General features: G+C 42.8%; 1 protein-coding gene across 2 annotated transcripts in view; it reads left to right on the forward strand.

The window, feature by feature from the left end:
- LOC138969120 (transient receptor potential cation channel subfamily M member-like 2) overlaps positions 1-15,378 on the forward strand; it is a 128,882-nt gene that overhangs the window by 16,742 nt on the left and 96,762 nt on the right. For both annotated transcript variants that reach the window (XR_011456378.1, XM_070341829.1), the window contains exons 5-9: positions 2,790-3,018; positions 4,972-5,173; positions 6,912-7,059; positions 8,723-8,816; positions 10,061-10,191. Coding sequence is in view for 1 of the 2 variants with exons in the window: in XM_070341829.1 (XP_070197930.1) it covers positions 2,790-3,018; positions 4,972-5,173; positions 6,912-7,059; positions 8,723-8,816; positions 10,061-10,191 (804 nt within the window). In the remaining variant the exon portion in view is untranslated. The remainder of the gene's footprint in view (positions 1-2,789; positions 3,019-4,971; positions 5,174-6,911; positions 7,060-8,722; positions 8,817-10,060; positions 10,192-15,378) is intronic.

Consider the following 15,378-nt stretch of genomic DNA (forward strand, 5'->3'; position numbering starts at 1 on the left):
GTAAACAGGTCTGCTAGCAGTAAAGATATTTGACCGCCAAACTAATTTTTCTATAGTGGAACCCCCCTTTTACGACCTCCCAACAATCTGAAAAAATCAGGTCTTTAAAAGGAGGGAGTCTTAAATTGGGGGTAATTTTACAGAGGTTATGAACAGAAAATCTGAGAAAACAAGGTCTTAAAAGGGAGGGAGTCTTAAAAGGAGGGTTCTACTGTACTTAAATCCAATACAACACATGGTATGGCCAAATATATATTTACTCGAACTTGAATAAATATACATCATACATGAAACACACACAATGACACATTCAGTCAAGCATTTGCCCTGCTAGACACAACACTCACTCTGACACTTTCACATTAAAAAAATTACTTAAAATGAAAACATGACTAGACGTTTTAAATACAAAAAAAAGTTCACGCCCTCAGGCACTGTCCAACCTGTTAGTGGGATATTGCTGAGAAACCTGAAGTTAAGGAGTAGTGGTAGAGGGGAACAGGATTTTGGTCCAGGCTATATATCAAGGTTCTGGCTGCGTGACCTAGAGAGTAGACCCAACAGGGAGTTAGGGGACATGTGGGCCGCAAGATTCAGTGGGGAAAGCAACATGGGGCATGGGAAGGCAGAGAGGAGGGAGACCAAATGCTCAGGCTGTCCTGGTAGATGAAGGCGGGAGATGGCGTCAGGGATATGGTTGTCTGCGCCCTGGATGTGGATGGCTGAGACGGTGATATTCAGCGCAATGGCTAGCGAGCTGAGTTGGCGCAGGAGACGGAAGGGGGGGGGGGGGGGGGGAGTGCCAAAGTTGTTCAGCATGGCTTGGGCAGCAGAGTTGTCTGTGACAATAACAACGTGGCAACGTTGTGGCAGCGGGGCCAAGCCGTGAAGAGCGCTGACTGTGATAGCCAGCTCCTTAACGTTGATGTGGGCCGAGGCGGGCTGTCAGGCAGCCAGGCAGTGTAATACCAGTCTCCTTGGCAGAAGGCTCCACCGGCGTCAGTACTGGCATCTCAATTCATGGTCACTGTGGGACGGCTGTCCCAGATGTGACGGCAAAGGGAGGGAACTTGGAGAACCGCAGTCCACCAGTCAAGGTCTTGGAGGAGGGGCTGGATTGAAATGTTTCTTAACCGCAATGTCATCACAAATTCCCAACCTTTCGCAATTAAAGATTCTGTATTCTCTGTATTCTGTATTCTGGAGTCTCACTTTGTGGTGGTCAGCTTTGATGTTCGTGATTGCGTCGAAGATGTCGGATGTGAGTACGGCCCAAAGGTAATGACGATTGAGGCCCAGCTGAGTTTACCTGCCAGCCACTGCAGCTGTTTACAAGTGAGGTGGGCTTTTTGGCGACAGCGTTGTAGATGGGCTTTCAAACTGACGGTGTCCAGAGAAAGAATGCCCGACTGCGAGTTTATGGTGACACCAAGGAAGGTAACTTGCTTTGAAGGTCCCTCCACCTTATCCCAGGCGATTCCGAAGCCCAAGGAACGTTGGAGACGTATGACAGAGTTCAAAGCCGCCTGGCATTTACTCAAAGTTGGAGCACAGATGAAAATTTTTTTGAGGTACGCGACAACAGCATCAAACTCCTGGCGTCGCAGGTGATGTCGGATTGACTGAGTGAGGTGGTGAAAGATGGCAGGGGCTTTTCTGGCGCCAAAGGGAAGACGCGTGTTGCATGGGAAGGTCGGGGTACTGTCGCCATCAAAAGTCCAGTGAAGGCCTGTCCACTGAGTTGATGAGGGGTGAAGTTTGACTTAGCGATAAGCACTCTTTAGGTCGACTTTCGTCATAAAGCAGTCTTGGGTCACTAAATCAACTGCATCTTGAAGATACTGGAAACGAACAGGGTCCTTGGTGGCGTTGGCATTGATACAGGTGGGGGAGGGAGAGCTGAGGTCGTTGGTGAGACGCACTCCGCCTTGGGGTTTGGGTATGACACTTAAGGGGCTTGTGATGAGAGCGGGGGAATCTAAAATCTTGAAATGACCTTCAGCTATTTCCACTCGAATCTGCTTTTCAACAAGTTTGCGTGAGTGGCAGACCTGTAGTTGGGTGGGTGGTGTGGGTGATCCAGGTTGGGTAGTGCCAAGGGGTGGGGTAAAACGTCTGTGAGGTGAAAACCATCGCGGATGCCCTTTAGCAGGATACTCACACTGCCACATCATCCGGGCAAGAGAGCACGGCTAGCTACTGGTCGTCTGCTACAAGCAAGCCAGTAGTAACTCTGTGTTGCGCCGATTTAAAAATAGCTAGTCTTTCGGATGAGACGAAAAACCGAGGTCCCTTCGTGTACACTATATTGGGGTGTGCACGTTAAAGATCCCACGATTGACAAAAGGGTCTTTCCTGGCAAAATTGTATAGGCATAGATAAAAATGTCCATCAAATACCCGTGTGACTTGGAATAAAGGCCGCGAAAGGTGAACATTCGCCTAACAGGCTTGAGGTTTGCTGGTCGATGTGAATGCGTGATATATTGTGTAAAAAATTCCATCTCACACAGCATAAAGCGCTTTGAACTTCGGATAAGGCGCTATATAAATAAAGAGAATTATTATCATTATAATTTGATAATAGCTGAGTCTTTTAGCAATATGAGTAAGACAACTTGCTAGAAAAATTAGAAAGAATTCCTAGGCCTTGCAGTTCTGATCACTGCTGCTGGATTAAGTGAGCATGAGAATGAGTGACAAGTGTGTACAGAATTTAATATCATAATGAAAATGTCAAAGACAAAAAAAAAGTTCAACTCAGGTTCAAGTTTTGTGTGTCCTACATAGGAGAAATCTTCCGCTCGGCATGTGTACAACACAGGGGGGAAACCCAACCTCAAGCTGTATGATTTGAACCCGGACCACACCCACTTCATCCTGATGGACGATGGCCCCACTCCCGACAATGAAGGCCTCTACAGTTTTCGTCTCAGTTTGGAAATGCGCTTCACGAAACCTGTGGGCAAGCCTCGACGCTACCATCACCGTATGCGTGGAAGTAACCACACCTTACATAGTGGGTTTTGTACTGTTTCTAGTTTTTTCTTACTACTAGCAGTTAGCTGTGTGCTTTTTCCGTCTTATTAGAATAATGTGAGCTGTGTGCGACTTATGTTTAATTTCTTCCTGCTTGGTTTTTTTCTTATGCTTTATGTGTTAATGTGAATCAGATACACGAGATGTGAGTTCTCTGGGTTTTACTTGGTATGTGGGTCTGCATGTACATGTCTTGTCTTCTTGATTTTTGTGTCCTTGACACGTTTTCCTGTTTAGTTTTGTCACAGAGTTAACGTCTCATTTGATTCAGTGTAGCTTATCAAAACGTTTCTTCCAGCAGCTTTCAACTTCTTGTGTCCATGGTCATGTCAACTACGGCACTCGTGGGGTTGGGGTCATGCAATATTGATGTTACTAGTTGGTTTCTTTCTGTCTGGATACCAACAGCCTTCTTATTTCTGTTAAAATGACCACGCCATAAGCGTCACTCACTCATGGTTTTGTTGTCCTTGATGGTTGATTTGCTTGTTACTAGGTGTGATGGCTGATTTGCTTGTTACTAGGTGTGATGGCTGATTTGCTTGTTACTAGGTGTGATGGTTGATTTGCTTGTTACTGGGTGTGATGGTTGATTTGCTTGTTACTAGGTGTGATGGTTGATTTGCTTGTTACTAGGTGTGATTGCTGATTTGCTTGTTACTAGGTGTGATTGCTGATTTGCTTGTTACTGGGTGTGACGGTTGATTTGCTTGTTACTAGGTGTGATGGTTGATTTGCTTGTTACTGGGTGTGACAGTTGATTTGCTTGTTACTAGGTGTGATGGTGGATTTGCTTGTTACTAGGTGTGATGGTTGATTTGCTTGTTACTGGGTGTGACAGTTGATTTGCTTGTTACTAGGTGTGACGGTTGATTTGCTTGTTACTAGGTGTGACGGTTGATTTGCTTGTTACTGGGTGTGATAGCTGATTTCCTTGTTACTGGGTGTGACGGTTGATTTCCTTGTTACTTGGTGTGATGGTGGATTTGCTTGTTACTGGGTGTATTTGCTGATTTGCTTGTTACTAGGTGTGATGGCTGATTTGCTTGTTACTAGGTGTGATGGCTGATTTGCTTGTTACTAGGTGTGATGGCTGATTTGCTTGTTACTAGGTGTGATGGCTGATTTGCTTGTTACTGTGTGTGATGGCTGATTTGCTTGTTACTGGGTGTGATGGCTGATTTGCTTGTTACTAGGTGTGATGGTTGATTTGCTTGTTACTAGGTGTGATTGCTGATTTGCTTGTTACTAGGTCATTCTGATCATCATCGCTCAACGGCTATCGCCAGTTATCTCTCTGACCGGACGCTAAAGTCCTACGCGAATCTATCAAAACAAGAATACAGAGTTATCTCCCATATGTTGTTTGCGAGCAGTGTTTGCGAGACGAAAATGATTGCAGATTGGCCGACTTCGACAGTGATCTCCGTTCTGTTCTTGACAGTAATTATGATAAAGACATCGTTCTAAGGTCAAAACAAGTCGAAATTTTGGGACTGCTGCCAGAAGGAGACCGTAATATATGGTTGCATCACTGTCAAAAAAATCGTCTGCTCCAGCGAGCGCCGAAACCAAACGGTTGATTATCACGTGACACTTATGCCATATTTAAAGTTGTTTATACAGTAAATACAGCGGCGAAAAATAGGTCGCTTGAAACTGTCTTACATATCAATTCATTTGTCATTTAAAAATGACACAACACCATGAAAAATCATTATCGACGATCGCGAATCTGCTTATATCCATAACACATTACGAAAAGATCTAAATATGTCAAAAATCGATTTCTTACCCACAGAAATAAAACCAAGGCATCCTGTCAGGGATAGAATGAGCTGAACTCATTTTGACCTGAGGTCAGGATGGTTATTGGGTGTGATGGCTGATTTGCTTGTTACTGCGTTTGAACTGCTTTTGCTTTCTTCTTCAGTGGCGTCTTCCCAGGAACAAGCGTCGCACTTGGAGTTGGAGTCAATGCAGACACCTGTTATCGGCCTGCTGGTTCAGGGTGGCCCACCCGACATTGACCACATTCTGTGGCTGCTGAAGAAGAAGATACCCGTGGTGGTCATTCAGGGTAGTGGGCTGGCGGCTGACCTTGTTTCTTTTGCCTACAATGAAATGGAGCTAAAGTAAGCATGCAGTCTTTGCTGTAGAAAGGACTAATGTGTGGTTGGGTTATGTGTGTATTGATTTGTACTTTTATGTGCCTATGTGTTCTGAGAGTATGTAATGTTAAACACAAGCCAAAAGAAAAATTTCTGTTAGTTACATTCAGACAATACATTTTTTATTGAATTGAATTGAATTGAATAACCTTTGCTGTAGAAAGGGTGAAAGTTATTAAACTTGTCACACCCAGGTGCACAGAGTCCCTTTGGCTTCCAGTCATGCCTCGGGCAGCTATCCGGTTGAAAATACCAAGTTTTATTTACTTTCATGCAAGGAGTCAACAACTGCAAATGTTTTACGAATTAATTTTGGTCATCCTCCGGGCAGGAAAGCATGGCCCTTGATCAGGCTCACATCAGGTCCCACACATGAACTAATTACGTCAAAAGCCTACATGGAAGTCTGAATGAGGGGGAGAATTCTTTCTATTTGGGGTACTTTACGTCAAGACATCGTGTTTGATTACGTAAGAAAATTGTAAAAGATGGTTGGCATACCGCTGTCAGCCTTTAGCCCCAGAATGTGATCATGAGAAATGTTAATTACATTTTGGCGGGAGATGTGAACTGACAAACCGCATAAAGTTTCGTTTGGCTGGCAACACTAAAGGTATGTGTAGTCACCTGTGACTCCTAAAGGAGTGTTTCATGTGCAAAGGAGTATGAAACTTTTCAACTAGTGTTTGCTGTAGAAAGAGCCTACCAGTTGTTTGTAGTTTAGTCTCTTGAGGACTTCCAGCAAAGCATCTATGTGCTTTATTTATCAATTACTTTTTGAGAATTACCCAACTTTTATTACCAGTACTTGCATAGAAGTTCTTGTGACAAAGCTGGATGGCAGTGAAAGCAAGAAGAAACGAAGAGAGGAACTCATTTATGGTTACTTTTGTGACTTTCTGAATAAAACATAATTGCAGGTGACTTAAATGCATTGACCTCAGGTCTGTTCCCTCGGGTCAGTGTCGTCAAGTTACCTGCATCATTTCTGTTAACTCTTGAGTTAGACATGTACCGACAACTTTTTTTCTTCTCAACTTGACCCCCTGCGCCCTTTATACTGGTTCGCCTTACGTAAGGCTAAAGAAGAGTGCACATGTACCCACATCCCCATACAAATAACATAACACTCCCTCTCTTGTGATAATGCATGTTTCTGCTACTATCAACCTGGCCGAGTTTTCTCTCAGACATCAAAGGAGACCGCCCCATAAGGTCCCGGGTAAGAAGGTTAGTGTCTGTAAACTGGGGCAGGAAGAGTTTCCTCTCAGACATCAAAGAAGACCTCTCATAGATTCATAGATTAAACTCGGTCATTGACCCCGGGGAGGAAGGTCATGAGTGTCTGTAAACTGGGGCAGGCAGCTGGTTTCAGCTGGCAAGTATAAATGACCGAAGGTCTCAAGGCCAACCAGCTATTACAATGCACCTGCCTTTGATCTCACCACACATCCAGAGCAAACATATTTCCACTCAATATTCTTCCTTTGATGTGCGGCCAATACACGGGAAGCGCCTAACCTGGTGTTTTTTCTAAATTTTATCTTAAAAAGTGGGGGTAGCGCCCTATATAACAAAGCGCCTTATACAGTTATAGTCCCAAAAATACGGTACACAGTTTCACAAAACACTGCACCTTGAAGGCCAATAGGGATGGCACAAGGAATCAATGAATAAACGCTGACCTGCATGTGATTTTCAGGTCAGATCCTGAGTACATGGACAGTTACATCAAAGCAGAGCTGATGCGTCGGGTGTCCGAAGCTTTTCCAGATGATTTTTCCAATAACGACATCGCCCGAAACTTGTGTCGTGATAAGATCATTGAGTGCGTTAAATTGAACTACCAGGTGTGTATTGAGCATTGATATTAGTGTAGTGTGTGTGTGTGTGTGTGTGTGTGTGTGTGTGTGTGTGCGTGTGTGCGTGCGTGCGTGTGTGTGTGCGTAAACACAATTGTTTTATTGTCATGAAACGTATTGTTTATAACACACACAAAGAAAAAACCCAAATTGAATTCATTGGGTTTTATTTGGAAGCAATTGTATGTTATTGTATATATATAAGTTTGTGTCTGCATGTTTCTTTCATCATTAAATGTTATTTTAAAGATACTGTTTTTCCATTCACCACCACAGATCTGTCAAGGCTTTTACATGGGTTGAGATAAATCTTCCACTTCGGCTCATACAAACTAATCAACAGCCTGGCAACTTAATGTGCAAAGTGAGAATTTGTTGTTGAATTAATTTTACAATCTGGCATGAATGTCAGTAATGCAATTAAAACCGGCACGGTTGGCCTAGTGGTAAGGCGTCCGCCCCGTGATCGGGAGGTCGTGGGTTCGAACCCCGGCCGGGTCATACGTAAGACTTTAAAATTGGCAATCTAGTGGCTGCTCCGCCTGACGTCTGGCATTATGGGGTTAGTGCTAGGACTGGTTGGTCCGGTGTCAGAATAATGTGACTGGGTGAGACACGAAGCCTGTGCTTAGCGCGACTTCTGTCTTGTGTATGTCAAAGCAGCACCGCCCTGATATGGCCCTAATTCGTGGTCGGCTGGGCGTTAAGCAAACAACAAAAATGCAATTAAACAGCAATAAACGTCACTCTGCACAGACAGCAGAGAGGCTGTTGATTTTTGATGTGTGTCGAAGGTCAGAAGGCTGCCGTTATCTTCTTTAAAGCCTGGACAGATCTATTGTGATCATATTGTCGCTGTAATTCACAAACCTCGTATCTCAATTTTTGAGGTTTTGGAACTAAAACGACAGTAAGCTCCCTTATTTTGTTTGCCTGTGTTGTCAGATAACCTTGTATTTCCAACTGCTTTCTTTGGTGAGAACAAGTTCTTGAGAAGGAAACTCATATCTTCATTTGTTTCAAGCGAGCGCCCCCCAAAAATGACACGTTAAACTTGCAAGGTTTTTCTACCACACTTGGACGGAAACTATGTCATAACATGGAAGATACAATATGAGGTTGCTTACAAATATTTTGTCACTCAGAAATGTGAATTGAAAATTAAGCGCATCGGATGCAAAACTACATCATGAAAGTCGACACTGAAGGTTATGTGTGAAAACATCTTATATCAATTCTGGATGACTCCTTTGGATAAAAAGATCCTATTTCAATATTTTCTTGATTGTATCCAATATCATTAACATTAACTGAAATTAACACACATTCAGACTGCTATTGCACTTTTTTTCTACAAAATATCAACCCATGAATTGAAGATATATTTGAAGCAGTGATTTCTTAAAACTTTTTTTTCTTTTCTCAGAACAGCAAAATTTGAGATAGGAGAGTTTTGAATGACATCGACAATATATACAAGATGGTCTACACAGGGAGGAAGATACCTTTAAAGTGTCCCTCGTTTTGTTTTAGAAAATGAGCGTTGGAGTTTCTGCAAATCAAAAGTTAATTGCTCTTACCATATGTAGTCATCCAAGCATGTCTTGAGTCGTTTACCAAACGCTACTTTAATGGCATTGTTTTGTTGCAGGACAACTTGTCCTTTCTGACCATTGTCAACTCTGATGTCCATGGTGTTCGCCTCAATGACATCAGCAAATACCTGCTACAGGCTCTGTTCAAGTGTGAGGCTACTTTCTCTCATGTATAGCTCATTGATGAGTAGAAAAAATAAGGATTATCAATCATCAGGCCTAGCTGTCCAGCAGGCTTGGGAATTTCCTCAGATCCGCGAATTTCAGAGAAAACCTGATTGGTTTTCCGAGTAAGAAAAATAATCTCTGAGGAAATGTAATGAAAACAACAAATATCAAATGCACAGTCTGCGACTTCTGTCTTGTGTGTGGCGCACGTTATATGTCAAAGCAGCACCGCCCTGATATGGCCCTTCGTGGTCGGCTGGGCGTTAAGCAAACAAACAAACAAAATCAAATGCACAGTACAGTTGGTTCAGAATCTGGCCCGATCCATGTTTTTAAACAATAAAAAGATCATTTGATATAGACTTAGTACACAATTTCTGATCAATATGCTTTGTTACACTGTCCCGAAATAATTAAATTTCCTGCCAGGAGAGGCCTCTTTATACCATCTATAAAATGCCCCACCCCCCTGCACTATACAAGGCCTTGGCGGCCCCGGAACCATTGCCGATTTCAGAGTTATTTTCAAGACAGTAGTTCCCCAGCCTGGTCAAGCCTGGCTTGTTTTCAGGCTTGATGATTGAACAGTTCAATCATATTTTGTCTTACAGGGTTGTTGTGAAACAGAGGGGCATTGTTATTCAAGAGCTCTATGGTAAATGTCCTACCTGAAGTCTCTTTGAGGTTATGTTAAGAATCAGCCTGTTGAAAACTCATGCTTTTTTCCTGCCCTTCACTACAGAAGAACACCCCCCACCCCCGCCCCCAAGACCTACAAAATTTGAGGAAATTTAGGTAGTCTTGAAATGGAGGTAAATGTACAGAAATAATGGGAATATGAAGAGAAGGGGGAAGGAAGTCTTATATGTGACCCTCCAACACGAAATGAGTCGCATGTCACCTCGCGCGGTTCTGCGCTAGGCTTAATATAATAAGTCCGGGGAGTGTATGGTAACTAACAGTGTGAGGGTCACCTTAGTCACAGGCTTATAACTCAAACAGTTTTCGCTCTTTTCTAAAACGGTTTTCACCACTGGATAGAGCATAACAAACTCTTTAGGAAAATGTAAAAATATAAAAATCATGCAAAGGTGACATGTGACTCATTCCGTGGTGGAGGGTCACATATTGTGAGGTCTGAAAAGGGGGGGTCCAGTATACTGATCATGCTTCTCTTGTTTCATTTCTTCTTTCCTGAGAAAATGACAGATTGTGTTGGTGTGCAGCTCAGGCACGGATGATTGGGAGTCACTGGAGAGAACAGCTACAGTGGGACCTGCAGCTGACGCTGGATTGGAACAGGGCGGACCTTGCACGCTCGGAAATCTACAACAAGTACAATCTACGCGATTTCAAGGTGTGCCCAAAATTCAGAAGTACAGCCCTTGTGCCCTGACCTCTTGATAATGATCGACAGCCTACCGACAGTGATGACCCCAAAGGATCCCAGAAGAATTTTGGACTCCCTAAGTTTTCCTGATCACGAATCATTTTGTGAAACTTTCTTATTAATTTTCTATCAAGAAGTGTACATATATTTCTAGCAATAGGCGTGTCCCTTGTATTGAGCGAACACTGTTTTCGTGGTGCACTACCTGTATTTTTTTTTTAAATTGCAAAATTGCTTTAGGATCAAGTTTGGGTCAATTAGTAGGAATTCAAAAATCTCTTGGACATTATTTTATCGGTGTAGAACAGCAAATATTTTTTGATTCATATACAGAGGAACCCTCCTTTTAAGGTGTTACGAGTGTGTTCAAGTTGCGGTTCTTAGCTCGATCATTATTCTTAGGGCGGGGATATAGCTCAGTTGGTAGCGCGCTGGATTTGTATTCAGTTGGCCGCTGTCAGCGTGAGTTCGATCCCAGGTTCGGCGGAAATTTATTTCAGAGTCAACTTTGTGTGCAGACTCTCTTCGGTGTCCGAACCCTCCCCCCGTGTACACTACATTGGGTGTGCACGTTAAAGATCCCACGATTGACAAAAGGGTCTTTCCTGGCAAAATTGCTTAGGCACAGTTAATAATTGTCTACCTATACCCGTGTCACTTGGAATAATAGGCCGTGAAAGGTAAATATGCGCCGAAATGGCTGCAATCTACTGGCCGTATAAAATTTCATCTCACACGGCATCACTGCAGAGCGCCTAGAACTGTACCCACGGAATATGCGCGATATAAGCGTCATTGATTGATTGATTGATTGATTCTTGCTAATGTTTATACTCACTGAGTTACTTGCCTTGATTGCGATGGCGTATACGCACGGTCCAGTGTGCATTCGACAGGGGGTGCCCAATATGTACTGCTAGAACTAAGATACTTCTTGATTTCAGTAAATAGTTTCATTGCATGTCAACTAGTTTGTTTTTAAATGATTTTTTTTAGAGATCGCCAAATGGTATTGTGTGAACAACATCATTCGGTCGATTGTACGCACGTGCTTATAGTAGCTCTCAGTCCATTCCTTCTTTCCGGTATGGAAACAGACGTGTTTCTGGTGAAAGAATCGGCGTTTTCAACTCGCCATATCTTCATATTCATTCGGACTAGAACAACAAAATATGACTTTCTTGTAAAAATTATCCCGAACCTTGCGACTCTGGTAGTCATTTTGTTGCGCGAAGCGGCCATTGGCAGGTACGACAGTTTTAGTCACCCAAGTAAATAGATCTAAAAGGCACGTGGACGAGTTTTTCAATGGCGTATTTGAAGTCTGTGAATGTTGTGATTACAAATCATTTCGGGGCACCCCTCAGTCTATACGTACAGACAAACAAATTGCATGGAACAAAAGTTGAGAGGCTGGACTGTAAGTTCTTGTTTTGACTTCTACAAATCTCGCTGGTCTTTTATGCAAAACAGACTCAAAATTGCATTTTTCACGCAAGTGTAGATGACGAGACTATCGAAGGAATGGAATACACTTACCCAAAGATATAATAGACAGATACTGTCTATTTATATCTACGACTTACCCTAGCCCATATCAGAGTTGCCAACTGATACGGATTTTTCGTGATTTTCGAGTGATACGGCGTATCACGGGGATTGATACGGAAAAACTTCATTGATACGGGAAATTTCAAAAATGACATTTGTAAAAAAAAAGGGGGGAGAAATATTCCGATTGGACGAAAGCGTAAGATCGGTTTCCGATCACGGTTCCGTTCATGTTTTGCTGTTCTTGAATGAGCTTCAATATCCCCCCGGCCTCCGAGTCCATGTCCGATGCTGATATCTTCGCGGCACTTGGTGCAAAACGCGAAATGTATGCCGCGTCTTGTCGATTCGGAGATGAAGTCATACTCTTGTTTGTAACTCTTTTCAAATTTTACAAGAACTTTCGGGCGCTGGACCGTTGTTTTCTTCATTTTGTGGTCGTCTGCTGCTGCTTCTTCTTCTGCTTCTCATCCACATTCGACTGAAGCGCATGCGCTAGCCACAAATCTCGCCTATTCTCGTTTAGTTTCGATTTTGATCACAGCGTTTGTGTGACGAAGCCTCGCGCTAAACGAGATTTCAGAAGTGAAACTACGCCGAGTACAGGCGCTTGAAAATACACTCCAGTCATTATTAACTATACTCGAAAAATGTTTAATCGGGAAACTTTTGCACTATTCGGGAAAATCCGGGACTGGACATAAAATCAGGAATGTGAAGAATGGATTTTGCCTGTGTTCATTATAGTTTATAGATAAATCATGAAATGATAATAAGAAAGCATATTCAATACACATCACTTTTTCATACAATTCAAATCAATACTGATTTTAGTTCATTATCAGAACAGAAGCACTGAAATCAGTATTGATTGGCATTTTATGATGAAATTGATTGATCTTTATACCATGCACCTCACTACCATAAACACAACTTTCAAATTCTGCCTTACGCGGTAATACCGCGGTGCCGCGCGCTATGTACAGTTTTTTGGCCTGATGATACAGTTTTTGACTCACATGCGAAGCAAAAGTGAGTCTATGTACTCACCCGAGTCGTCCGTCCGTCCGTCCGTCCGGACGGCCGGCCGGCTGGCCGGCCGGAAAACTTTAACGTTGGATATTTCTTGGACACTATTCAGTCTATCAGTACCAAATTTGGCAAGATGGTGTATGATGACAAGGCCCCAAAAAACATACATAGCATCTTGACCTTGCTTCAAGGTCAAGGTCGCAGGGGCCATAAATGTTGCCTAAAAAACAGCTATTTTTCCCATTTTTCCCATTTTCTCTGAAGTTTTTGAGATTCAATACCTCACCTATATATGATATATAGGGCAAAGTAAGCCCCATCTTTTGATACCAGTTTGGTTTACCTTGCTTCAAGGTCAAGGTCACAGGAGCTCTTCAAAGTTGGATTGTATACATATTTTGAAGTGACCTTGACCCTGAACTATGGAAGATAACTGTTTCAAACTTAAAAATTATGTGGGGCACATGTTATGCTTTCATCATGAGACACATTTGGTCACATATGATCAAGGTCAAGGTCACTTTGACCCTTATGAAATGTGACCAAAATAAGGTAGTGAACCACTAAAAGTGACCATATCTCATGGTAGAAAGAGCCAATAAGCACCATTGTACTTCCTATGTCTTGAATTAACAGCTTTGTGTTGCATGACCTTGGATGACCTTGACCTTGGGTCAAGGTCACATGTATTTTGGTATGAAAAATGTGTAAAGCAGTTCTTAGTGTATGATGTCATTGCTAGGTTTAGTTATTTGACCTTGACTCTGAAGGTCAAGGTCATGTAAAGGTCAAGGTCAAGCATGTGAGTCGTATGGGCTTTGCCCTTCTTGTTTGGTAATGTGATACAGGAAAACATTGATAGGGGTTGACATGTATGCCATATGTTAGAATGAAGAACATGCTTTACTCTTTTAAAGGATGTATGATTTGGCACTGTACACAGGATTTTAGACCTGCCCCAAAAGTGATTTTTCCATAAACCCGTCAAAAAGGTCACTCTGTTTTGGCCGTAAAAAGCGCCCAAATGCAGTCAATTTCTAACCTGTATCCTGTGTTCGAAGGAGTACATCTCAGCGATGCCATTGCCTTGCAACCTCAAAGAAATATATTTTAATAACCCGCTAAATCAAAGATTTTTTAGTGTGAAATAAAAGCCGGAGATTTGCTTCGTTTCTTTGCTGCGACAAAACCAAAACCAACTATTGATCTGCGGTGACATTATGAGTTCGTTTTCGACATTGCAGTGAAGTTACAACATGAGTCCTTGGGATCGATGTTTTTCGGTAAACTTCTTCGTATCCTTGACTTTTCTTTTGACTTGAACAGATCCAGATCGGCTGGGGCTGTTGATCGCCTACACAGATCTATAGGAAGTTGACTCGACACAGTAAACCGCCGAATCCGTGCCCTCTCGTCGGTCCTACCCCCAAATCCCTTACCAGCCTCAGACCCCATATCACCAATCTAACCTCACTGGCGCAAAATGTGTGATTATCCCTTCCTCATGTGTGTGTGTGTGTGTGTGTGTGTGTGTGTGTGTGTTGTTTGTGTTGTTTGTTGTGTAAGTGCGTGCGTGCGGGCGGGCGTGTGTGTGTGTGCCCATGTGTCTTTGTGTCTGTGCATGTCGTCTTGAGTGTGAGAAAGCGAAGTTTTGAGAAATAGTGACAGATAAATAGTTTATGAAAGGAATCTACTAAGTGAGAGTGGGCGTCTATTACGGCATTGCGAAGCGGACGTGCGCATCTTCACGCTTTCTTTGTCTGTTTGTTTATGTGTTCGTGTGTGGATGTGTGTGTGTGTGTGTGTGTGTGTGTGTGTGTCACAGTTAGTGTGTGTCCATTTGGTTGTATGAGTGTGAAAATGTAGGTATTAAGGGGGGTGGAGGGTGCACTAAGGGCACTAAGTGTTTTTTTTGTTTGTTTGTTTGTTTAACGCCCAGCCGACCACGAAGGGCCATATCAGGGCGGTGCTGCTTTGACATTTAACGTGCGCCACACACAAGACAGAAGTCGCAGCACAGGCTTCATGTCTCACCCAGTCACATTATTCTGACATCGGACCAATCAGTCCTAGCACTAACCCCATAATGCCAGACACCAGGCGGAGCAGCCACTAGATTGCCAATTTTAAAGTCTTAGGTATGACCCACGACCTCCCGATCACGGGGCGGACGCCTTACCACTAGGCCAACTGTGCCGGTCACTAAGCGGTTGGGTGTATGTGTTTGTATTGCGATTTAGAGAAAACTACTATACAGATTTTTATGAAACTTTGCACACTTCTCCCTACCAACTGACCTACTTGACTCCTAAATGAATTTTTTCATCATTTTTGTCAGTCAAGATATGGGGTTGGTGCGGGAATAATTGTGGTGTAAGCAATAAGGAAACACCCCATGGTTTTCTTAGGTATAGTAACGGTATATTATAGTGAACTAAGCTATGTTCAAATTTGGTTATGATCTGTCGAGCAAATTTTTTTGTTATAACGTTTTTACCAATAAATGAGTGATAATTGTATGTGTATGCCCTCGACAATCCTCGATGATTTTCTGAAAATGCATGTTGATAA

The sequence above is a fragment of the Littorina saxatilis genome, linkage group LG6 (assembly GCF_037325665.1).
Source record: "Littorina saxatilis isolate snail1 linkage group LG6, US_GU_Lsax_2.0, whole genome shotgun sequence".
NCBI lineage: Eukaryota > Metazoa > Mollusca > Gastropoda > Littorinimorpha > Littorinidae > Littorina > Littorina saxatilis.